We start from the raw sequence: 26,719 nt of genomic DNA on the forward strand, positions 1-26,719 counted from the left end.
CTACGGTGTTCTTCAAAGCCAAGGTGGGTTTACCATGGGTAGGCTTTGATGTATGGATTTTATAGCATTTTTCGTGGTGGTGTCTTAGGTGCTTTTTTTAATCTACTATAAAAGGAACACCTTTTTGTCCATCTTGGAGTCTCTCTCTATGCTGCTTATGCTGAATAGTGGGAATCAGTCCTCTACCGAAAAGGAGAATAATCAAATAATAGCATAAATAAAAATAGCAATACTGTAAAACAGGAAAAAGATCAATGTGGTTCCCTTTTGTAATGCACAGCGAGTTTGTAGATTAGGGAGTGTACTCTCATATGTTCTTTCCAGGCTCTTGGGGTCCTGAAAGCAGGTGGAGAAAATTTTACCATTTCACTTACTGTAGTAGCTATCACTGTACCTTGGGGTATTATCTGGTACCATGGTATTAGCATGAGAAAATCACTCATCCTGCTGTGGAAGCAGTTTGTGTGTCTGCTGCTTAATTTTTTATCTTTGCATCTCCTCCTTCCCTTCCCCTCGAGTTTACACATTAGACCTTGTGGGCTGTGTCTCCATTCTTTCTGGTTGCCAAAAACTATATTCCTTCCTGGAATTTTTTAGGGAGGAATTTCTAAAAGATGACTGAGGAAATACGCACAAATCTGAAAAAACCTATCCCTGTATTTTTTAATAAAAAGCCACAACGTGCAAATGACTTAGACCACATATCCACCTGATAAAGCATTCTCCATGTTCTAGCCTCCTCTCCAATGGCCACCTACAGGGGCTATACATGTCAATGCTGCCTTTCTCCTTCCAGCAAGCTAAGGTTCTAAGCATTATCCTGTGATGATATTACTCACAAAGCGCGGTGCTTGTGCTTCAAGTCTAGGCCACCCTTGACTGCTAGAGCTGAGAACGGGACGGTTCAGGCCGAGCTGGGGGCCGGAGGAAGGCTTGGCAGCGCCGGGGCGGCGGCTCTTCCTCCGGTGCTCCAGCTGCAGGTGGATGCAGGTTGCTTTTCCCCCATTTCCAGCCCTCCTTCCCGCGGCCTCTCCACAGGAGACGAGGAGAGGGGGCCCGGGCGGTGCCCGGGGGGCTCCGCGGTCGCCCCGCCTGGTTGCGGGGGCCGGCGGGACCGGGGGCTGCCGGGCGGGGGACTCCCGGCGCCGGGGGCGGCGCGACGGCGGCGGCATCCCCGTCCTCCTCCCCCTCCATCTCTCCCCATTCTTTTCTCCCTCCCTCCGCCTCCTTTCTCCCTTCCCCCGGGCGCCCTCTGCACTTTCTTCTCGAACCACCCTCGTAGGCAAACTTTGATGGGGAACCTCGCACCGCGCTGGAAAAATGCCGGTTATGAAGGGATTACTGGCACCCCAGAACACCTTCCTCGACACCATCGCCACCCGGTTTGACGGCACACGTGAGTCTGGGCTGGGGCAGCGGGCTCAGGAAAGGGGCTGTAGGGAGGGCGCCGTGCGTACAGTGGGGAGCCTCCTGCTCCCCATCGGATGACAGGAGCCTTCTGCTTCTTCGGAAGGGGTTTTCTTGGTACCAAACGCCGGCAAGGAGGAGGGTGAGGCGAGGCAGCTCCCAGCCTCTCCTACTCTCCTGCCCGGCTTATCCTCAGCTTTTCATGTGAGGAGGATGCTCGGTCCATTCTCCTCCCGGCCCCCTGCGCGGGGGCTGGTGCCGGCAGCCGAGCTGCTGCTGGAGCTGGGATCGATGTAGGAAAGTTGTGTTCTGGGCTGGAGCTTCTCCTCCCGGGCAGCGGGGACGCTGCGGGGAAAAAGCAGGTTTCAGAACCTGGTTAGGGCTTTGTCAGGATGTTAGGGGTTTTTTTTTTTTTTCTTCTCCTCCCCCCGCTCAACATCACCCTAAAAACTGACTCCCTGTAGAAGGGGTTCAGCAGCGGCACAGCAGGAGGTGCAAGAGGTTGTTGAGGAAGAAAGGACGAAACAACCCTTCAGCGGCAGCGTCCGGCTGCAGCACCGCGGACAGGGCCCGGCCGGGCGGCAGCGCCGCTCCGCGCCCTGCTCCGCCCGTGGCGCTCTCCTTGGTCCCGCTCAGAGGCTCCCAGGCAAAGAGCTGCCTCCGCTGCGGGAAGTTGGCTTGCCGTGGGGTTACAAGTTGTCTCTGTCTTGAGTTTTGCTGCTTTTTAATGGGGCTCGCCTTTTTTTTTTTCTTTCTTTAATAAAGAGAAAATGGAGTTTGGAAGATTCCTTTTAAACAAATAAATATAGAGATCCAAAGTGAAAGAAAAGACAAACTGTGGTTTTGAGTTGCTCTCAGCTCTTTCCTGAGTGAAAACGTTGCGATCTAACTGGTTTGGTACCTTTTTGGTTATGTGTCTCTTGGCATTTTCTCAATGGTTCAGTTAGGGTGTGATTAAGACACTGAACTATAATTACTGTATTGAAAAGTTGTAAAGTGTCAAGAAAATATGTGGTCACTGAAATCAATTGCAGAGAAACATACAACTGTATTACAGCTGCTCTGCTAGTCTGAGGATATGTAGCTAGTTGTGATTCAGGGTGTATGTAATTGGTACTTGATTATAAAGCAATCCCTCTTAAGACTACTTAGATGTACCTTTAAATTCCTTTAAATACACTACTCAAAGTCCTTTCCCCTCACCTCTCCACCTTTTTTTTCTCTAAATCACATGGGTATTATTTTCTGCATATTGAAACATGACACTAATAGGAGTTTTGTTGCTGATATTGTTATTTGCCAGAAAAGTACTTCTTCCCTGCTTCGTGCTCAGGACCCTCCCCCTTTTCAATGGCTTCATTTCAAAGGATAGAGTACAGCCTGTGAGCTGTACACACAAACATTTCACCAATTCCCTTTTCTTCTAAAAAGATCCAGTTGAACAAACAACATTAATGATGATGTGCAGCTGTTTTACTTCAACAACAAAGAATTAGAAAAATGTCTAATCTTTGTATTCTCAGTGACACGAATGGAGAAGTGTGGCAGGAAGTTTATCACTTAGCTGAATTCTATGAGCAAATGTAACTGCTTTCTTTAAGCAATAATTCCACTAATCTTTCTAGTGTCAGCTGGACCAATCTTTCCTAAAGCAACAGAAAACAGGGCCCATTGTCCTTCTTAGAAATATGTAATGCTAATAACTGATATACTTTTTCTTTTATTGCGTTAGAAAGATAATATAATTAGGTATTTATGTACCTCAAGAAAATATAGCACGTCATGTTTTTATTATAGGCAATTATGTGTTGCTTTGTAAGTAGAAATTCAAAATTTGGCATAAGCTTGTTTAATATTTAATCTAGAACTTGTCATTGTGTAACTATTCACACGTGAAATATTCACACAAGTTCACAAAAGAAGACTTCTTATTAGTTACACAATCAGACATAATGAAGATAATAGAAGTTGTGGAGGATGACACTATTCTATGGAAAACCAATGTGACTCAATCTTCAAAATAACATCTCTTTTAGAGGGTTAGGGTAAAAAAAAGAATCAACTTAATGTTCTTAAAGTCTTTTTTGAAATGAAGTTATGCAAATCAATTTACATCATAATTACATTTAAAATCTTCAGAAACAGTTCATCTCCTTTATTGCTTTGTTTTTTCCATAAAACAGATTTAAATACAAAAATATGTATTCTTTAACTGACAAGATTTATTTTTTTTTCAAATAAAGAAAAGTAGTTTTGCAAAATTTATATACTTATATGAGAATCAGGAAGAAACAATAAAACATTTTGTTTTCATTTAAATTGTCTTGGTGGTAGTACTGAGGTTGTTCAGGTGGCTAAAGCTAGGAGTAATAATGATGGCTAATCCTCACAGGAATCCGTCCCATGTTTTACTAGTTTTATAGGTGATATAGACTATGAAAGGAATATAACTGATAAATGGCACTCAACCTGCGACTGTTTCACAAACTACTTTGACCTTCCACCCAATGATATTTAGTGTTAAAATACAGTTTTGTGTCAAAAAGGCTTTTTGTTTTGTTTTAACATAGTCTGTAGTTAACAGACCTCCTTTCATTTTAAGCCTCTGGGAAGGATATATTATGTTGTCATCAGTGATAGACTAATCCACCAATGCATCTTTAATCCAGAAAAGGGATAATTCTAATTCTGGGCAACAGTGCAAGAAAGGATTCCAGATAATATTAGAAAATATTCTTTGCTTTCTACAGAACTTTTCAAAAATTCATTCAAATAAGTCTTTCAATTTTACTATTGCAATGATTTCTAATTAACAATTATAAATGGCATTATTAAAAAACTGCAAATATCAAAAAAGCCTAGATAACGGAACTGTTTGATAGTTATTTCATCTGTCCAGAATTCTCACAGCAGTTGCTTTATATTGTTATACACATTACAAATACATATGCTTTACGTGTCAAAACAGTGCTAGACAAAGATTAATGTTGGTGTGACTCCTGGATATTCAGGATGCCACAGAGATCTACATCTGCAAAGTTGCCATTACCTGAATTGCGTACATGGTAGAACAATGTTAAGGATCTGCATATCTGGATTTTCATGACAGAGCTCTTGGATCTGTTTGTGTTATTATAATTTCACCTTCTTACAACTCTGAACTATTTTTTGTGTTCCTGACATTGGAGTTGAAGTCAATGTTTTCTCAAAGGGCTCTTTTTTCTTTTTTCCCTTGATAACTAACCACCAGATCACCTAAATGTTTTTTGCCCCCTCTGTTAGCAAGGGGTTTGGGTTTATGTGGTAATTGCTCTCTAAGGAAAAGAAAACAGACAAACCACACTATTAAAAGAAGAGTTTATATATATATATTTTTTTCCAGATTTACAAGACAAAAGTCTTGTTTTCAAGTCTTTTTTTCATGTTCAAATATGTCATGTATATGGCTATAATTAAAACTCAAAGTATTATGCTTGTAAATGTCTGAAATTAATATTTAAAACTTCTGAATGGAAAATTTAGATGTTTTTGATTCTCATCCTAATTTAGGTTAAGAAAACCATTAAGAAATGGTTGCATAGTATGAAATTCTCTATTGCATTTTTACGTTTGTATGTGTGTGTATTTTATAGGTATATATAATCCTTATGTATTATTTAAGTAGGTAAATCCACACAAGAGGTGGTTGTTTCTGCAAATTTGTGATGCTTTCTCAGTGAGCAAAGCTAACAGATGACCTCATCATTTTGTGTGTGTGTATGTATAAATATATTTAAACTAATGGTGATTTTGTATATGGTTATACTATAAAATGACTGAAGTTCTATAGTTATCTCTTGTCTATGAAATATATTCAGTTTCCAAATTGTGTACTTCCACATCCTTATTAACAATTTCATATGATCACTATAATCTGAAGATCATGCTGAGTTAATTCCTTCTTGCTCACTGTCAATGGTGATAAATGTGATAATTCCCTATTTGTAGAACGACTTCTATGTTCCGTTTTGTTTTCCAATTGAAAACTTGCTCAAAGATAAATTAGTGGAACTTTGTAAATGAACAGCAGTTTTCATAATACATTTTTGTCCTTACCAATTGCATAGATTCAGTTTTCCAGGGCTTGAAAGGTACTTGATGGAAACATACAGATTAAGTATATCAGAAGTGGTGTTAGTGTTTCCACTGTCACCGTGGGTTTCCGCCACGTTCTCTCTTTTGAATAAACCATGGTTGGTACAGAACTGAAAGCTGGTGTATATGATGATATTCCCAGGTTGCAGCTTGTTTACATTCCTTCCTCCTCCTCTTCTTCCCCATCATTTGATTTCTATCTCATTAAAAATAAATTATATTAAAAAAAAAAAAGGGTAATGTCTGCCACGTTGACATAAGGCACTGACATTTTCTGATACTCTGTAATCAAATCCTGTATTTCATTCAGGTCAAATCCTCTCTAGACTAGACAGTGTGAGATACTTAACCATAACATCATTATTACAAGAAATTCAGAGGCCACTTCTTGACTACTGGTGCTACCCAGTAGTTTTCTACCAAATGAACACGAGGAATTGAAACAGTGTCAAGCATAGGGAAGCAATAGTTGAGCTTTCGGGGGAGAACGTTATTGATCAAAATTTATAATTAGAGAAGTTCACCTAAAAAAAAAAAAAAAAAAAAAAAAAAAAAAAAAAAGAAAAAAGTGTGTGACCAGACAAATGAAAGACTTGAACTATGAAAATCATTGATTAATGCCAAAGGCTTCCAAACAGTGATAGTGGAAAAGCTGGTGAGCTGTCCCCTCTCACTCTGAAGGAGTGGAGGTGTAGTGAAAGATGGTCTAGTTCTTTCTGACACAGATGCAATTAGTTGGCATGAGGGAAATTTCCAAAGCTATTATTCCATAAACATTTGTTTGGTGTTTTCATAAGCCGACTACTCTGCCCTTTTGCTTATATCTTTGGACAGGTAAATAATGTTTTGTTTTGAATGAATCATATATTTGTCACTACAAAAAATATACTGTCGATGCAGGAAAAGATCTTTCTTGTGTTTTGCTCAGAGCACCAAGAAAGCAAATACTTTCCTTTCTGTACTTGTTCCTGTAAGACACAGTCCATGATGTATCTCACTGTAGCTCAGTTACTTTAAAAAAAAAAAAAGTGATTTTGAATAGAACCCAGTGTCAGATGTTGGAATCTGTGTTGTGCTGTTGCTCTTCACTGAAAGTAACAAAAACTAGACTAAGCAGCTACTCAAAAAATATGTTCCTCTTCTGTCTGCACAAGTGTTGGGGCTGAAGAACTCATAATCTAAGACTTATTCTGGATGATTTTTGCTCACAGTAAATTCAGATTCTAACTTCGGCTGAAGTTGGACATTAAAGACTGAATTGTGAAGAGATTTAGAGGTATCTTAAGACCATATTTCTTAACTAGTTCTTGTATTAAGGAACTAGTTCAATAAAACAATTGTGCAGGTCCCATTTAAAAATTCAAATTTCTGAGTTATAGTGATTTGTGATTTTAAAGAATATGTTTTATTCAATGAGTATGTTATTGCTGGAGAAAGTATTAATGCATTTGAATTGTCAGGTGGTGGTCTCTCCTTTCGCAGATATAAAGAAGTTAGAACGATATCCCTTCAGGACATACATTCAGAAGGCTGTGCAATTCATTAAGTGAACTACCCTTAAGTCTAAGGTTCTAGGTTAATGCTTATTAAAACGAAGTTAGACTAGTAGCATACATTTTGTTTCAGATATAAAATCTGTATTTAAATTCAAGATGAACATTTGAAATGTAATAGTGGAAGAGTCATTAAATAAGGGATTTTTTTTTTCCTGAATAATACAAGAATATTATCCTCAGTATTATTTCTGAGTGGGATTTTATATATAAGTCTAATAGAACTGACATTCAGTTTTGTTCTCGCTGCATTGTGTTTGAAGTGACATATATTTGAATGAATATTACTTTGTTAATGGATTACAGAAAAAACTCTTTAGAGGGTTTCAGAGCCTTATATGATTTTTTTTTTCAGGATTCCAACTAGAGTTAGTTACTCTGTAAACCTATTTATTTTTTCCTGTTCTAAATATATGGCACTATTTTCTTCTCTGATAAATATGGAAATAAAATTATCTTATTTTAATATTGCATTTGTACATTCAACATATATTTTAGTCTGTTTATATTTTGTTTATACATCCCCATTCTCTTTGGGTATAAAGTAAATGTGTTCAGAGTAGAGTTCAGAGCAAAAGAACAACAGAAATAGACTAAAAATATTGCCTCAAGCACAGGTGGACTCCTTACCAAATACGGTATATATGCATAAATGTATAATAATATGTCTGGAAATAAATGCATTACATCAGAACAGAATCTTTTTTAAAGAAATATGTTACTTGTATTGCATTATCTGTGTCCTGAAAAAGGTGAACATAGGCAATTGCTACAAGAGTTTTCACACTTTTACAAGCTCGTTTAATTTATCCTTATGTATTAAAATGACCATGAATAAAAAACAACTAAGGAACAACTCTCTCCCAAAATAATGTTTTTTCCTGCCCACTCAATCTGAAAATAAATAAATAAATAGTGAAGATGGGGGGGGGGGCGGGGAGAAAGGAAGGAAGAGGAGAAGGGATAAAGAAACAAACAAAACATTCTCACCTGTAGACAGAAGAGAGACTTCCACAACAGTATAAGAACATTCTTCTTTTGGACTTTCTCTTTGCCAAGTGCTTCAGGATCCTTCTGTTTCCAAGGAATGATAATAGCGTTCAAAAGCTTTGGAACAGGTGTTGTTCTTAAAATACTAGCGTATTTAACATTGAAGTTAACTTTAAATATCTTCTGAGCATCCCTAAACTTAATGCTGGTCTGTCAATCATTTCAAGGACAGCCAAAGACAATTGTATTATGGAAAAAAACACTTCGATGAAGGACTTGTTTTAAGAAATGTGGTACATTATCTTGTGATGTTGAAATGATTTGCCTCCTTTCAAGTAAGGGGAGGAATTATTGGTCGTTTGACTTTTCTTCTGCCCCCACCCCAGTCATCTATTCCATTATCAGTGTTTGCTTAAGACTAGATCTAGAGTTTTCTGATCTCCTAAGAGACACCTAGGTTGTGTCAGTTGTTCCTGGGTCTTAAAGAAACACTTTTCAGTGGAACACGTTTTTGAGAATTCATGATCAGTTTAATTATTTTCCATTACTATTTTTCAGCAGATGATGTAAAAGCATTCAGAATTCTGCTGTATTATCCTTAATAAAAGCAGTGCTGCTTCTTTATAAAGACCAGTGATATCTGATAGGAACAGGATTGTTCTGCATAAGGAAGAAAAAAATAAAAACAGCAATCAGAATAGCCAAGGAAATTCTGAAAGATTTCCAAAGTGTTCCTTACAAGTGGAAGAAAGGAGATAACTGTAGCTGAGTTTGACCATCGAGAAATCAAGAAAAGTATTGTAAAATTAAGTAAAGCAACTGCCATTCTGTTTTTCACAGAATTTTGTAATGGCAAACTGACAAGTCACATTTTGGTCAAAATTAAATAAAATAAAGCAAAGTTTTGACAATTATTAACCTAACTCTGCTCTCAGTGGAGCCAATAAGAAATTTATTCCTGTAATAATAGAAATTTTGACTTCAGTGAGAAGTGTTCAGGTACAAGTTTTACTATGGTATTGTAGAATTTTGCACATCCTTGCCAATAGCTTTTAACGTGTTCACAACTAAAGTCCGTCTCTTTCTTAGTGACTCGGGCTATTCCCCCTGAGCTCAGTGAAGCTGTACCAGTATCTTACCTAGGTAAATGGGTGAGGAGTCTGGCCCAAGATCTTGATTAATCTTTTCAGTTATGACCTTAAGTATTCTTAATTTTTCTATTGAAGACGTTCTAAAAGTATTCATGCAGTAAGTATAAATCTTTTCCTTAGTGCTTAGTGCGAAACAGAAATACTAAAACTTGTCTGTCTTTCAGATAATATTAATTTATATACTTTTAACAACAGAACAGGAAATGCTCTTTTAGAATTCACAGTATTTAACAAATAATTAAAAGAATCTAGCACAGCTTTTAATGGAGAAAATTATTTATAGATCGAACAAATGAGCGGGGAAAAAAAAAAAAGGAAAATCTGTTGTCACAAAATGATTCCATAACTTTATTTCTTTTAATAAAAGGATTGCTAATAAAAATGTAAGTATGTTCATGCACCAAGTCTGGGTTAGGCCTTTGCTGTGCCAAAAGAACAAGTGGAGGGAAAAAAAAAAAAAAGGGAAAAAAAAAACACATCACGACATGATGTAACATTTCTTCAATAAAGGCCTTTAATATATCATTACTTTTTAATTTTACCATAAAGAAAAATTAATGTAAGAGATCTTGTTAACAATAAAGAAAGCAATTTTCACTGTTTAGATGTATTTCCTTTAGGAGGATGAGGCAGTTTTGAGGCATTATTATACAAAGCTGTAATTGTTCCCTGTTGAAGAGTGTTTCTTCCAGTGTGTCTGCACTGAGATCAGTTTTTCTCTAGGCATTAGTTATGACTGCTAGGAGTGTAGATTCTGGCTCTTAGGACTTTCAAAGGCTGAGAGTTGCTAGGGTTATTTTGCTTTTTCTTTAAGTTAAACCAACAGAAATAGAGAGAGATTTATCTGGACATCATGGATGTAATACTTCGTACTACAGCTTTTGTTTTGTGCCCTTTTCATTTTGCCTTCCATCTCCCTCAATAACTTGTTCTGGTACGTGACTAGACATACTTTCTTATTCCAAATGTATAAAAGAGAGCTATAACCCAGTCATTTTGTCATTTATTTGATTTTTAGAATCACAAAATTGTCCTAATGCAAATAGCTTGTGGTTTTTATTGTTGTTGTGTTGTTTTCTTAAATGTCAGATAAATCCTGTGATAAGTATACATAAATTGTGGCTTTTCTTGCATCTTGGAATCAACAATGATAAGAAATATAATGGGAATACTATGTTGTTTTAGAGGGAACTTTTAAAGGAAAACAAGATTCTTTGTGGAAGATTGAACAACTTCTTTGGTGGGTAAAAGAACTTTAATAAGACAATATAAACAGTATATCAGCAATAAGTTGATTTTATTTTATTTTTAAAGCTCCAGATGGAAATACACGATATCATAATCTATGACTTTGTTCTTAATATATGGATTAAGCTTGTGAGGTGATTGGACAGTCATTGCATTTACTAAACTGGATTTGTTCTTTATTGAGCTGAAAAATTATGATGCTAGCCAATCTGTAGGCAGTATTAAGGACTAGGAGTTTGGACATTTTCTTTTCCACCTCAAGAGCAGAGGGAAGCATGTACCTCATGAAACCTGACCTTATGGAAATGCGTTAGCCATTTCAATAATTATATGGAAAAGTATAACTAACAGATATTGATGTACGAGGTGGAACTACACATTTGCTTTTCTCAAATTCAGCAGAAGATTTTGGCTCTTTCAATACTACCTGGAAGGTTATGGATGTGACAGTGGTTAGAGCACACTACACTCCTTACATCTGTTCGAGCAACAGGTTGTTGCCTGGAACTAGGCAGACATATGCCTTGCAATTGTACGATACCACTGTACTATAGACATACGGTTATATTGTGCAGTAGACATATGCTCTTGCATTGTACTAGATTGAATACTTCTCTAAGGAGAAGGCAGGTAGGCAGACATCAACTATGTGACCTCACTGTAGTGCATTTTGAGGCAAAAGCTGGAGGATTTATTTTCTGCACACTTAGAGGTGTGGTAAAAGCCTTTTCCAAAATTTCGACTGGTAGGATTTACATCCAAGTATTTTCAATAGCTTTGAGATCCATATAAGAATTTGCCACTTTTCTCCCTTTGAATCTGTGATTTTCATCTTCAAATTCATTATAAACTACAAATAATTGTTTTTGAATCTGCACCCAGTATCAATGTGACAGATATTAATTTTGAAAAAACAGACTATTCTCCTTTAAAATATATTAAAAACCTTTAGAAAAATTAAGTTATAAGTGACCTTAAGTAAATAATTGATTTAGTAAATTTTACTTATGGTATGAACTGAAGCTACAATTGATTTGTAGAGGAGGGGGTAGTCTTGTGTGGTAAAGTATACGGGTCATCTTTAGCCAAGAAAGGGAAAAGGATGGAGCAGCTGCCAAGAAGCTGTGATTGACTGGTGGGATTGCTGAGTGAACAGTGGGGTAGAGCTTTGGAATGAACTAAATGGCAGTAGCACTGTGGGAAGCTTGAATTCTGCGCAGAATATAGCACAGGAAATGCTACTGTAAATGAGTATGGTTATGAGAGTATTAAATGTACTGTCTTCTCTTTTCTCAGGAGTTGTCGTTCTACTTAGTTATATGATGGAAAGCTATCCTGGCAGTCTTGGGTGTCAACGTGTCTCCATTATTTTCTTAGTAAATGTTTAGCCGCTAAAACCAAAGAATTAAAAGTCTTCGTTTTGACACGTTGATTCTAGCTAATGCATGTGGGGGAAGGAAGCAACTAAGAAATAATTAGCTGACTTGGTGAAAAATACAAAGAAAAAAAATTGACTATAGCAACTTGATTTATTAAAAAAAAAAAAAGAGAAGAAAAAAAAAAGCCCAACACCTTTATAAAGGGAATGAGGATCCAACAGGATTTGGGGGATTGGGGGTGGGTGGGGATGGAATGTGTGTGTGGGGGTGTCTGTGTTTTGCTTTAACTTATTTTTTCTGTGCATGGATGACTGGATAGCACATGATCTTTGTTTACCATAAATTTACATCTAGAATGTCTGAAATATTTAATTTTTTCCCCGCCACCTCCTGTTCAGTTCACCAATTTCAGCACTCTAGACTCTTCCAGTTTCTTATAATGGGTTGGAAAGTAATGCAGACTAAAAACTGGTGGAGGTATATTTTAAATACATCAGGAATTGTTTCTCTGTTGTCGATTGTAAACTTCTATTTTTTAAATGTGTTTTAGAATCTATGAACAACAGTATCCTTAATCTGTACGATATATAGAAAATGAGATCTTAGAGAAAAACAAAACAAAACAAAAACCAACAACTAAGTTTTCAGAGCACTTGAAGGACTATTAATGGCATTAACTATTTCTGTTTTTTCTGGAACTTGTATTTGTTGCACGACTTATTAGTGGATTTTTTTTTTGTTTTGTTTTGTTTTTTTCTTATTAACCCTGGACAATTTATACAGTAATTGTGAAACTGGTATCTCATTTTCTGTCGCTCATTGGTCTGCAATGTCCACCTCCTGTCCTTCACATTGGATTTTGTTTTCAGATAAGCCTCTGTAGAATCTTTAAAATGCATTGTAGAAAGAGCCAATAAGTATGCCTGAATTCAAGCAACACTGCAGATAATCCAGTTGCTCTTCTACAGTGACAGGAGACATGAGCAAAGATCTACGAGGCTGTAGGCAGACAAAATACCTCAGCCTGGAGCTTCACTTGCTAGCTCCCTTGAGTGGGTGGGAGAGGCTGCTGTGATTCTCATGTTCACTGCCTGTCCTGCCCCTCTCCAGATGTTCCTGCTCCCACTGTGGGGGTGGATGGATCTGACCAAACAGCTGCTGAGCTGCTCCAGATTGCTGCCTCTGCTACAGGGATAGATCAGCTGCTTGGGAAGCAATACGGAGTTGCTGTAATTCACTACCCCATGCCTGGAGCTAAACTAACACTATTTACTTCCAGGATGCAATCAGCAAGAGAAGTCAGAATGGACAGGTGTAAATTACTGCAGACATTTTAACTCATTAGTCAGAATTCTTATGCAAATAAAACAGGCATCTGTCGAGATGTTTTCGTATTGCTAGGAGCAGGAGCCAGATGGAGACCTGGAGTTTTGTTTCCAGTTGCAACTCAGTGCTAATAACCGAAGCAGATAGTGGAAGTAGTAACTCTTGGAGATGTGTACAGAGATTTTGTTCCCTGCATTTAGTTGGAGCTGTCTGAATTGCTCTTTTATTTTTTTCCCCCTTTTATCCTAACTAAACAGAATAATTACATATTAGAGAGATGCTTTCTCTTGACCCCAACAGTATCTTCAGAAAAAAAAAAATATATATATATGTGGACCTTTCAACCTTTTGTATGTCAGATATATTTAGAGATATACAATCATATATGCAGGTGATAGCCTGCTTTAATTATGGAATAAAGCACATTTTAGTTAGGAGAACTAGTTCACATATTCATCATTCTGCTAAGTAGAGTCTTCAGAGAATGATTGCTTGAAGTGTCAGGTTAACTGCAGGCCTTCTGTTTATGTCCTTTGTGGTGAATAATTTTAATATTTCTATTGCTTTTTCTTGGGGCTTTTTTATTTTATTTTTAAAATTTTTTTTAAGAGATAAATAGTCATAACCTGATGTGGTATGCATCTCACCTGCAATATAACTGGATACTGTTGTAAGCACTTTATATAAATAGGTATAATCATTCACAGTAATTGTGAAGATTTATTCCAATGAACACAATGGAGTGGGGAAAGAGAAAAACAGCTGCTATATGCATCATTATGTAAGGTGCAAATTATAGGTAAATTGTCCAATTGATAGTCTTACAGGTGACAAGTGATTAGTACAAGGAGTGTCTTTTCCAGGAAAGCAGGAGACCAAGTTCAGGGAATTATTAGCCACATAAATAAATAAATAAATCTGGAGTTATAGTAATTCATTCACCTTTAACCCTTATTCATCTTTTTAAAACACTTTTCCCTTTTATGAATCCTCTGTAGGCAGGGTCTGAAAGGAGGAAAGACAAAGGCCAGAAAGCTCAGTGACAGAAATACTGTATGACCCACACCATGATGGATAGATCTTAATAAGCTAAGTTTTGGGAGATGAGTGAAATAATTACAAGTAAAGCAAAGGGGTTAGAATTAATTGGGGAAATTGCAGTAGTATTATCTTTTTCCCCAGTCTGCTGTGGCTGATATGTCATTTTCTATGAACTGTCATCAAAAAAAAAAACAACAAAAAAAAAGACTTCCAGGAGTACAATAAAAGGTTAGGAGACATATTCTGTCACCTTCACACACCCTGTTTTATTTCTGACTGATTGTCTAAGATAAGCAAAAATGAAGGGAAAGAAACAGGTTTTTGTATTTCTGGCATGAAAGTATTGTCTCCTAACCTTTTTTACAGTTAGAGGTACATAAAAATTATTGCTCATAATTAATTAAATGCACATGGTAATTATTCTAATAAAAATATTCCTCTAAAGTAAAGTTAATGAGAAAATCTTTGTAATGGTGTTTCTTAGGTTGATCTATTTTCAGCTATTGAAGTTTAACATAGTGCTATGTGCAGCACGGGTGTTTTATTTCATCTGTTTAAATGCTTGGTGTATTGTAGTGGTTTGCATAGCACTTGGATGTTTTGGTGTTCATTTGTCATTGCTAATTTTCAGCTACCTAGGAGAGTTTGTGAATGGTACAATAAACTAAATATAATGACAGAATAGCTTGATCTTGAAAGCAAGTGCTTGCTGAAAGCTTTTTCAGGCTTGGGAAACAAAGTTTGTGGCACTAAAGCATTGCAGTGAGTGCACAGGTTGTGGGGAAAAAAAAAAAAAGAATCTATGTTGCATGAGACACCTTACAAATATCTTCTCTGATACACAAAACAGTGTCATCTTTGGCCACATGACACAGAAATATCTGTCAGGTTGAGGGTGCAAAGTTGCAAATGCTCTCCAGACAGACAGTCCAACTACATGACATCCTGTTTTTTCGGTGGAGAAGCACCAATGCATCACTTGTTTCAGAAGCTCATGTGCCAGATTAGTATATGATTAATAGATCGACATCAGGGCTGGTAGCTTCATTGACATGGTGGGCACCTGACAGGAAAGGGACAGAGGTACTGTTCTGCATGAGATTCAGGCCTATGGGCTGGGATTAAGGGTCAAGAGCTAAGAGTTCTTCCCTGTAAGAAGGTAAAAGCATCCCCAGAAATAAAACACATTCTATCTGCAGAAGTTCTGTTTCTTTCTGCCAGTGCTGCTGTTCTAAGGGTTTGTTGTCTTTAAATCCACAATGCTTACAGAATGACCTTGTACTTACACCTAGAATTAAGCATATGGTGTTACTATGGGAAGAGAAAAGAAAACACAAACCTGTTGTTCTGAACTAACACATTTACAATTCTTCACAATTATTTCAGAATTTAATAATCTGAAATTTTTGCTCAATTATATAATTCTTCTAATGTCTTAAGCTTAAAATAGTTCTCAGAAGCCTTATTTTTGTCTGTTTTATTGCTCAGGAAAACCCATGATAATTAATATTGTTTCAGGACCTCTAGTAGCATGTAAATAATTCAGTTGCTCATGCATAGTGTTAAAGCACTTGATAATTGCAGCTGAAGAGAAATAGAAAAGTTAGAAGAATGAGGGATATATCTTATTTCCACAAGTACAAACCACTACTAGAATTACTGTTATGAGTATGCCACAATCAAAAACAACCTTTGCACCATACCTATCCCAGTCTTGTCTTGAAATGGATATATTTTACACCCTTAATTCTTTCTGTAGGATAGTTACTTCGTGTGAATGCCTTATCATATGTGAGAAGTGTGTTTCCATCCTTATCCTGTATTTTCAAAATTACTACTGTAAAAAATATTTGAACAAGACCCAGTCTAGCAGAGCATGTTTCAGCTTAAACTATACAGGTAGATAGGAAGAAAACAAAGAACTAGACAATCTAGGTCACAGAAAATTATCTTGCATTAGAAATAGAAAATTGCTCCATTTTTCCAATCTTGGAATGTTTTCAGTTACAGACTTTCAAATAAATGAAGAGGATTTTTCATGACAAGGGATTTGTAACAACCTACACTATGATGAAAAAGTGACTATAAAGAGGAATTCTATCTGTACTCATAATGTGTATCCACCATAACATTAATGTAATGCTCAGTCAGCAGGACTTTATTTTAAATATTTTTTAAAGGTCCGGGGAGGAAAAAGTTCCTGTAAAAATGTACTTTCTACTTTTCAGAATATTCTTCCAATAATGCAGCCTTCAGACTAAGAGTGAAAAGAAAACCACATAAATCTTTTTATTTATAGAGAGAACACATAGGAAGTGACTGTTAAACAAGCTTAATATAAAAATGTGACAATAATTAATTTACATATTTTACCATATTGACAAGTTTTTTATTTCATAAATTTAGGATTACTATGTTGTATTCTGGCACATTTGTGAAGCCTCAGGAGCACATGAGGAGTCAACGATGGTTTTTACTGGTATTGACTCAATTTTCTGAGGCACAGCTGAATTTGTTTTCAGTCTACTGAAAACAAAATTTTAACTACTCAAAATACAGTGAGGTGTCATGGTGTGTATTCCATCCTGCCCTTGTCCCAGCATAGCTCTTGACTCAGCTCATGGCAGTTGGGACATTCTTTTTGATAAGTATGAGAGAGCTGTCCTCAAATTGTGGGGGTGTTCAGCTGCTGACTTGTTTGCCAAGCTAACTGTATAAGTACTGATACTTTTTATTTCCATAAATAATACACTGGTTGCATAGGTGTCACATGGGAATTACAATGTCAGCATGAGTTCTCCAACGATAAACTCAGTAATGAGAAATGTGAACTTTTAGACTCTAGACCTGAACTGGTCATTTCTGATAGGCAGTGATCATGGGATTCAATTGAAAAGAGATCTAGAAAGTTTCTTTGTACATACATTTTGTTGGTATTGTTTTTCTAAGTAGTATTTTGTTGCTTAATTTTGTCAAGTGCTGAAAATTTAATATCTAAATGTATTAATGTATCAGATAAAAAATTCTGTCTTTGGCTCTTGTAAATATGTGAAAGGAGAATGAATGATTTTTAGTGCCAAACCACCAGTGAAGCCTTGTTTCCCCCTGAGTTAAGCTCCTATATGAATTTTCTGAAATCCAATAAAGCCAAGCTGACACTGAAGCTTTGCAAAAACTAGGCATGAATAATTTCTCTTCTAGCTGTTTTATGAAGCTGATTGTAACATCTCAGCACCCTTCAGACCTCTTCTCCCCTGGTAAATATTGCTGAAGACTGGCAGGGTTAAAAAAAGAAAAGATGGGGGGATTCAGGTATTCATGGGGAACCCATTTACATATGTTCCATATGCTTTGTTATTAAAAAAAAAATAAAAAAAATAAAAGTTTTTCAAAACACTCAGTGAGCACAATCTATAGTAGTTTAGTACCACCTTTTATAACACTCAGAAGCGTTTGCTTAACTGACTACACACCGATGGTTTCCAATTTCAGGCAGGCACATTTTGCTGCAATATCCTAAAAGAAATGCTTGATCCTGTATTCTCAAACTATTTCTGTGAGAGAAGAAATGAATCAGTTAAAACGGTGAGATGTATAACGGTCATATATGGTGGTTGTCCTTCCTGCTAGTATAGATATGCCTTAGAACTGCCTTCCGCCGTTTTTAGCTAACAAATTTCTCAATGTCTCCCTCATAAATGACTTAAGATGGGTTTTGTGTCAATTGAATATTTTGGCCTTGAGTGATTCACTTGACTGACCTTACTGATGAAAGAAGCTCTGAAAGGTATGTTGAAATAGATACTTTTTTTTTTTTTTTTTTTCCTTTAACTGGTTTAAATTGTTTGCAAAAAGAGCCAGGGAACGTGCTGTTCTCTTGTTTGACTGCAGAGGGATTCTTTCATTCCTAATCTTTAATCCTTCTTGGATGCACCTTAGAAATATAAACTAGATCGTGTAACTGTGCTTCATAACAGCACAGGACTTGTGTTAAGAATCTCCTAACAGCTCCTCTCAATCTCTCGCATCTGGAAACAGTGGAACCAGTTATGTTTAAGATCTATGTTTGTTTGCTTGTTTGTTTTCTGCTTTTATGAAAGGATCTTGTATAAAACTCTCAGAACTGTGACTCTTTCTCTTAAGAGTGTTGTTGAGAAGAACAAAATAGAGTGGTCAAAAGCAAGGCTATTTTTTTTTGTCTTTTATTATTATTATTATTATTATTATGCATCTGTGAAATAGATGGAACTTGAGCTAATTTCATCAATAGAAATTATTAACTAAGTTAACTGGTATACTTTGTGTTTGAAACAGCTTAGAAATAAATGACACTTAAAGTCATTTAGAGTTATCTAGCAACATTCATTTTTACACAATTTCAGCTAAATCATATATTAGAACACAACATGCAGCTGGGGATAGCTATGATGTTTTTGAGAAAGAAGTCAAATTTGTATCCAGAAATTTAGTTAATCTGTGTATAAGGAGGGTTTTTTTTAGGTATGTGCAATTCTAGGTAACCAACTTAATATAAATGTAATATATTTTCTGATAATTAAACCATGGCTGAAAATATACTTGAAGAATATAATCCCCCTGATTTAGTCAGTGGATCGTAGTCCAGTTCATATTTGTATTTATATTAAAATACTAAAATAACTACTGGTCTGATGACCAATGAATACCACATTGTGAGATACTTCTAATCAATCATGCAATCTTTGAGTTTTCTCCATAAAAAACATTTTTCCAATAACAACATTTTCTGGTATACAGTATCAGAATATCCTGTGCTTATGATGCTCTCTGTTGTTCTACACACTGTTGAAACTGTTAAAATAGTTCCCACATAAACTGAATAGCCTTGTATGCCATTAAGTATTTTAAGTTTTATCTAAATTTAGGAGAAACTATGTATTTGTTTTGTGCATTTATAACATAAAAATCAACATCACAATAAACAATTGTTATTAAAGTGTGTGAGGTTCAACTATTTCTTTCAGAACTGGTGACTCTGGAGTGCCAGAGTCTTATAAGTAGAGAGAAAAAATAGCAGAGTTTGCTTGGCTTGACCTGTTTTTAGGCCTTTATTTATGCTTCCATGTGTGGAAATTGGGTAATAAGAAACAAGCCCTCCTGACAGTTCTCAATACACAAATACAAAGTTGTTTATACATAATCATCTATCACTGATGACTTAGCATGCAATTTATAAGTTGTAGCACATTATTATTTATAATTGACTTCATTCTTTTGACTATTGACCTTTAACATTCAGTCAAGTCTAAGGACTGAAGTTGATTTACAATTTGAAAATTTTGGAGGATCAAATGTTTCAGTGTCTTCATTTAGGAAGTGTGTTCATATCATAATAGATTGCCAGACATAGAAAAGGGACAGGCAGCACCAGATGGTGTTTTTGCTGTCCGAAAACTGTGTCTCTGCAAAGACTATAGCAGGAAAGTAAGGAATAAATGTCTGCAGTTTGACAAATGGGAATGTGAGTGGTCTTTTCTCCCTTGTGACTCAGCAGCAACATAAACCATACAGCAAGGTAGTTATAGCATAAAGCCATTGAAAAATAAGTCATTGATCAGCTAAAACCAAAATCTAGCTATGTATATTAAAATATTACAACAAGTTCTAACAGCTGCAGTAACACACCTTGAAAATAGTTCAAAGTTAACATGCTGTTTCAGATAAACAGAGTTAGTATTGATATTTTAACTTAAATCTATTGGTTATATTTATCATGGCCATAATTTTACATCCGCAGAGAAAAGCAAAGAAGTTTACAACTGCAGAGAAAGTTGTTGATCAAGTTCAAACTGTGGACAGTATTTCACAACATTGTACTGATTTTACACAAGGTCTGAACTTGACTTAGTTCTTAATGAAGTTAAACTGAAATTTAAAAGCTCAGTATGAGAAGCTGTGCTCCATAAATTACAAGGAAACATAGGTGGGTCAGGAGTGGTGGGGTTCTTCACTTATCTCATGCCACAGGCCATTGGAACACTACAGTGGAAGAGAATAGTCTGTAACTACACCAAACCAAACATGAGTCCAGAACATGAGTCAGGAAAGAATTTTTATTTATTTATTTTTTCTCACAGAAGGAGGTGGAGTGGGGAGGAGGGCAGGGAAACAGAAGAGACAATGAGCACCCACCAGAATCTATGCATTTTCAGAGTGAGCTATGTAATGTCCGAAATATTGAAATACCACCTGTTTGTCACTGCATGTCTTCCACTGTTCCTCAGGAATGTGAAAGCCCAATCTTAGTTAATAGAGCCAAAAATGTAGCTCCACAAATAAATATTCTAGCTGGCAAAAATATTTTTGTGGAAGTGTTGTTCTTATCGCTCTTGATATTACTTGCAGCTGTGCACATGATTAATTTTATATTGTAAAAATACACAGCCAATATATTCATACCTGGAAGTATTCCAAGTCTGTGTTTTGTAGCATTATTATTATTATATTTCAAACTAGCTTATATCATGTCTATTTTTAATAAGTTTGCTTTAAAGACTGAGGTGTGGTCTGAATACTATATATATGTGTCCTATACATCCTCTAATTTAAATAAAACCTATACCTGTAAGCACTGTATAGTATCTATTGTGTTTTACATGCCCTGGATGCATTGCACGAACTGATGAACTGCCACGTCAATATGATCTGAAAGATCTGAAAGACTGAGCATGGAGGTGACATGGTACAGCATGTGGTCTCCAGGCCCAGGATGGTAGGAAGCATTGGTGCTGCTGCACAGGTTCTGTAGCGGCAAATGAAGTTAAGTCCAAAGAGACCAGAGTAAAATGTACAGGAGACTTCATGTTTTCTGAATGTTGTAATCCACATATTCCATTGATGGTCCATTGGACTTTTATTGCCATCAAACCTGTGAAATAATGAATTGTGAATATTTACTCAGATAAAGAAATCTGGGTGGAATAAAAAGAAAAATTGGGGGAAATGCCTTACTTACAAGAGAGCTCTGATGAAAGCTTGTAAAACATTTTGAAGATGAAAAATATCCTGCATAATGTAAGATATCATTCCTTATTGCTAAGAAACTATTTCTTTCCCAAATCTGTTAGTATTGCTATTATTACTTAAATAGACAGAAATGAAACAGTTTTTAGCTTTTGCTTACTGATTTAATTAATATTTTTCAAACAGATTTAGGTTAAACTACTATATATATATATATATATATGTATCCATTGTATAGTGGTTAAACCTAAGGTTTCCAACATCTTTCTTGGAGTGAGTGGCCAATGTCACTAACATAATAATAGAAAATTGGCAATAGGTCTCATGTCCAATCCTATTAAACAAAGCAGTAATGTTATACTAAAATCCGATGACTTCTGAAATAGTCCTGACTATTTGCTAAGCTGGGCAATTACTGCTGCTGCTACATGTCATCCATAGAGCAATACCAAAGATTGCATTGTTTATGCAACCTCAGCTAAACAGAAATTTAGTTTTCTCAGTTATGGTATCAGTTGTCTTTTCAGAAGCTGCATGGTTTTCTACTGTAATGTTCTCCATTTATCATTGTCAAATTAGTTGAAATAGAACTGGGTTGTAGAAAAGGGTTTATTTCCATGTTTGTTTTGTTTTGTTTTGGTTTTGTTTTTCTTTTCATGATGTTACTGTTACTTATTACCCTTTTGTGCCTCGTATAATTTCATTATCTGCTTATACATTATTTTTCCCAGTTGAATTTATCCATTCTTTCTGAACAAAAAGTAATTTTAAGGACATCATAAAAAGAAGTAAAATATCTTGGTACAGTAGCAAAAATTTATGAGATTCTATTCTGGTTTGTTTTCTTGTTTTCCTAATTACTACATTGAACTTACAAAGTTGCAAGACTCATATTTTCTTTCTTTCTACCTTATATGGCCAATTACAATCATTCTTTGTGTGAATACTCTACACTCCTTTTGTTGGAATCAGAGTGATGGATAGATGGGATAGACTGGTGAACTAAAGATATAGATGAATTGCCAGAGCCTTTTATTTGCTAAAGACTGTCAGGGCTTAAGATGGAAATACATGCACACTACATATTCAGGAGCTAAATCTTAGTATGATGGATCTATTGGCAGGTTTGTCCCTGGAATACTAATTTTCTTTTTTCTTCCTTTCCTTGACTTCTGAAATTTTCTGGTTTACTTCTATTTCTTATTATTCAGTCTGTCTTTCCATATGTGTGACGCACTGTTTGCTCCTGCATGGAGGTTGGGTGTACATGGGCAGTGACAAGTAGATTTAGGAATGCCTGCTTCCATGACTTATATGCTTTCCATCTGCACAGTTGGTTCTCAGTCCAGCTGTGGTTCAGTTACCATATGCCCAATTTTATTAACAGCTTAATTTTTTCCTTGCTGGTAGACTCAACCCTGCTGCTTCTCAGATCAACCCGAGCAAAACAATGAGACCTCCATCTGGGACTTAGTCTCTTACTTTCTTTTGAGCTCTAGAAGTTGGGTCATGCCTACTCTTTAAGCATTTGTGTGTAAGTCATGTGAATGGTGGTACTGGAAGGCTTCGTCTTAATACATCTTGAAGATTTCACTTAAAGGGTTTTTCAACACAAAAAATAATCTCTTACATAATTTTACCAATAAATACATCTTTTGAATTGTAAATGAAATAATTACTTATTGAGGAGAAACTTCAGAATTTCACACTTATTTAAATCTTAGCTTTTAAATACTCCAAGGAAGCATAAGTACCCACTGGACACTGCAATTTAGCAATGATTTATTGTTTAGATAAGTATGTTTCAAAAGCTTCTATGCCCATGTGAAGTCAGATTTCTATTTGCAAGGCAGTAGGAGAAAATACTTTTTTTTTTTTTTTACACACTTCAGACTGTAGGTGTTGTTTGCCATCCATTTTTAATAATGGGTTTTCAAGTTAAGTAGTTAAATGCTGCAATTTCTGCTGTCTCTTGTACAACTTCATACAGACTTTCAGATCAGGAAGTGACATAAATATCAGAGTATAAATAATCTATCATTATACAGAAATTTCATAAACAAAGTATGGTTGTGACATAATGAAACATGCATAACTTGCAGGGTAACCTTTTAAAACATTGGTAAACACATGCAATATAAAAATTGTAAGAATGATTCACAGCTTTGCAACTCTGATGTAGTAAGGAGACTAAATGGTGGTTTGCCTAATGCACAGAAACAAAAGGGTATCCCCAGGTATTGTTAGCTGTATATGCAAACCATAATTATAATTGTTCTTGCAATTTATGGAGTGTTAGGTCAGGTACTACAATATTAGTAAAATTAGGAGAAAAGTGACATATATCCCACTTCTGAAAATAATAATGTTGACTAGCAGTGCTTTGTACAATGTTCCATGCAAACATATTTGTCAGATGAGACACAGATCAAAATGCAAAAAAGTAGCATTTAAAAAGAACTATTCTGCTCAAATACTGATTAAAAGTTCAACTTGTTTCTTACTATTATTCACTTGTCATAGAAGATGATTTTCATTTCATTTTGCAAGTACAAATGCTGAGTACTTTGTCAATAACTATTTAGATTTAAGTACATTTAATATGAAGAACTCAATGAAAAAAATACATCCCTTTGTCCATTATCTCCTTCAGTGATAATATGTTCCATTATTTTCTAAAATTATGTTGACTGTAAAGTGTTCTCCCTGAAAACATGTTGATAGTTTATCTTCATGTTTACACTTTTCTTCTAAACAATACAAAGTTTGGAACAATGCAAAAAAAAGGGGCAGAGACAAAAATACATGTACCAAATATTTATAAACAACACAGATGGGGAAAAAACGTGAAGAATAATGCAAGGTGTCTAGAATAGATACTGCAGAAGTACAGAAGGTTGGTAATGGTTAAAAGAAAAGCCCGAAGTAAAGAAAAGCCTGCAGTAATGAACTATGTGAATTGTCATGCCCACGTGCCTATTTTTAGTGTGTATTGCTATTTGTCTAACATCTACTATGATCCTTATTTAACATTTTCCCCTTTTTTGAACACCCATTTCATGCCTTAATTTAATTTCTTTAACTAGGAATAATGGAGTTGGAAAATTGTCATATACTATTGTCAAAGCGAGATCCCAGAAAACATAGCTGAAAGTCTCAGACAAAGATGTGGGACTAGACTACCTAAATATCACATATGATGTTAGAGTCTATGTCTTAGAGTCCTTCAACCTTGTTAAATGACATGGAGAAAATTTATTTTAGTAGAGAAAAAAACATGTTTAAGTATTGTGCAGCATGCACGTAATTAAGGAGACGTATTATGCTGATATTCAACCAATGTTACCAAATGATGCCATGTCTAATTTATGGTATGCTACTGCTGAAAAACAGGATCATGACGTACCTTTCACTTTAATGACATGCAGGTCTACAATTGCTCCAATTGTTTATCACTGCACAGTCATTCCTGTTTATTGTCTTTGTATGTGGTGGGTAAGACATGTTTTGGAAATTAAAGCAACATCATGCATTTTCTACTTCTTTTCTGTAAAGTCAGGTTATTCATCTAGCTTAATTATAGTGTAGAAAAAAAAAATTATAAAGATACTCTATATATTAAGAGCTTTCCAATGCTGAGTAACAAGAACCAGTAATAAAGTGAAATTAGCCTACTGTATTTCCAAAACCTGCAGTAGAAATGTGTTTAAATGTACACGTGGCTCTTGAACATAGCAATATTTCTCTACCAGACAGCGCTAAGCATGGTAAGTAGAGGAGAAATCATTTGGGATTGAACGTATTGAAAAGCAAAGTAAAATTCTAGATTTTTAGAAAATAAAGTGGCTTTCTGCTTATTTTGTCGGAGCACACATCTCTTGCCTATGCTGTGTTCCAGTTGCTGGCTTTCAAATTCTGTTGAGCGATCTGTTTTACTTGATAAGTGGCCTTATTATCAGCACTGGGTTCTCTCACAAAGTTTTTGTTGTTGTTGTTGTTGTTGTTTTTTCTTCCACCTTATCATCACACCAAGCATCTTCCCACTCTTCTGTCTGTAGGGAGATTTAGAATGGGTTTCTATACGTACTTCAAATACTAAGGGAAAGAGAACATCTTAGGAATGACAAATCACCTCTCTTGTGTTTAAATTGCTTCCCAAATCCTTGATTTAGGAAAGGACTTAAGCACAACCTTGACAGGAAGTGTATGTCAAAATCTTATTGTGTATGAATTTTATTTTATATGCTTTAATTACTACTGGGGTGGAAGAGGAAGGCTATTGCATTAAGGGATAAGTTTTTTTTAATTTTATTTTTTTTATATATTTTTCCCCTCCAGTTTGTGGCCCAAGATTTTGGTTTACTAGATTGTCTGCACAATTTATTTTCCCTTAAAAAAAATAATAAAAAAAGTGGATCTTTGTAGTATGGATATTCTTTCCCATTATTTCAGTGAGAAAAGATTAGATGTTACTTTTGTAGCAGATCACTCTTTTACACCACAAAAAAAGATATTCTTCCTAATATAGCTGGCTGAACTTTTTTTTCCATATTTTATAACTTAATAATATTTGCTGTTCCTGAGTTACTCAGGGTTTGTATTGCTTTGACCAAGATCAAAATTGATTATTAGATTTTTACTCTGTATGTATAAATATAACATAATTTCATATAAAGACACTACCATGGAACATTTCAAATAGGGCTGTGTAAATAATGGACTCTTTAATATCGAGGGAATTTTAAAAAGCAGAAAAGCACTTGGGAGATCTGAAATATTTTTTAGGACTATTATTATTATTATTATTATTTTTAATGGGGGGGAACAACTGTATTTATAAATCCTTTCCCTTCCAAACCTAAATTATCATTTTGAAGAATTTTTCACTTCTACATTTCAAAAGTTCACATTCTCTGGGATGAAGATATCCATTAAACTTAAGTAGTATTTGGAAGTCATTCAAGTATATGCAAAGTGGTTTAGGGAGGCTTTTTTTTTTTTCTTACATTTTTTTTTTTCTGTTAGTAATTTGTTTATATTTTACAAAGTTTGGCATCAGTTATAGAGTACATCAAAAACAGTTTCTTGGTATACACTGCATTCTAGGGTTATCTTCTGCACTGTGGTAAATGTCAGTAATGACAGAGTAACATCTCTGTGTCAATTACAGTAAGCAGTGTTGCTGATGTATTTAATAATCTTATCTCTGTTAATATAGTATAACAGGTTGACATTGGAGACAACCTACCATCAACAGAGCAGATCTCTGTGTAGTGTTAGCATTTTGAGAGCTATGTAGATAGTAGATTGTTTATAATGAATACAAGTGATTAAATGAAGTTTAAGAATCTTTGTTAAAGTGAAGATAAATAGATAACACAGTGGTCACTTTCAGCTTAAGATTCAACAGACAAATTTAGAACTATGACAAGAGTTCCCAAACAGGAAAAAATCATGATTTTTTAAGTCTATGGTACATTTGTTGTTG

The 26,719-nt window shown here is 35.5% G+C and overlaps 1 protein-coding gene across 1 annotated transcript in view; it reads left to right on the forward strand.

The window, feature by feature from the left end:
* Positions 1–1,320: 1,320 nt before the first annotated feature.
* Positions 1,321–26,719, forward strand: part of KCNH8 (potassium voltage-gated channel subfamily H member 8) — a 185,284-nt gene continuing 159,885 nt past the window's right edge. Inside the window, exon 1 of the mRNA XM_035556484.1 lies at positions 1,321–1,396. Coding sequence (XP_035412377.1) covers positions 1,321–1,396 — 76 coding nt within the window. The remainder of the gene's footprint in view (positions 1,397–26,719) is intronic.

The sequence above is a fragment of the Cygnus atratus genome, chromosome 2, assembly GCF_013377495.2.
Source record: "Cygnus atratus isolate AKBS03 ecotype Queensland, Australia chromosome 2, CAtr_DNAZoo_HiC_assembly, whole genome shotgun sequence".
In the NCBI taxonomy this organism is placed as follows: domain Eukaryota; kingdom Metazoa; phylum Chordata; class Aves; order Anseriformes; family Anatidae; genus Cygnus; species Cygnus atratus.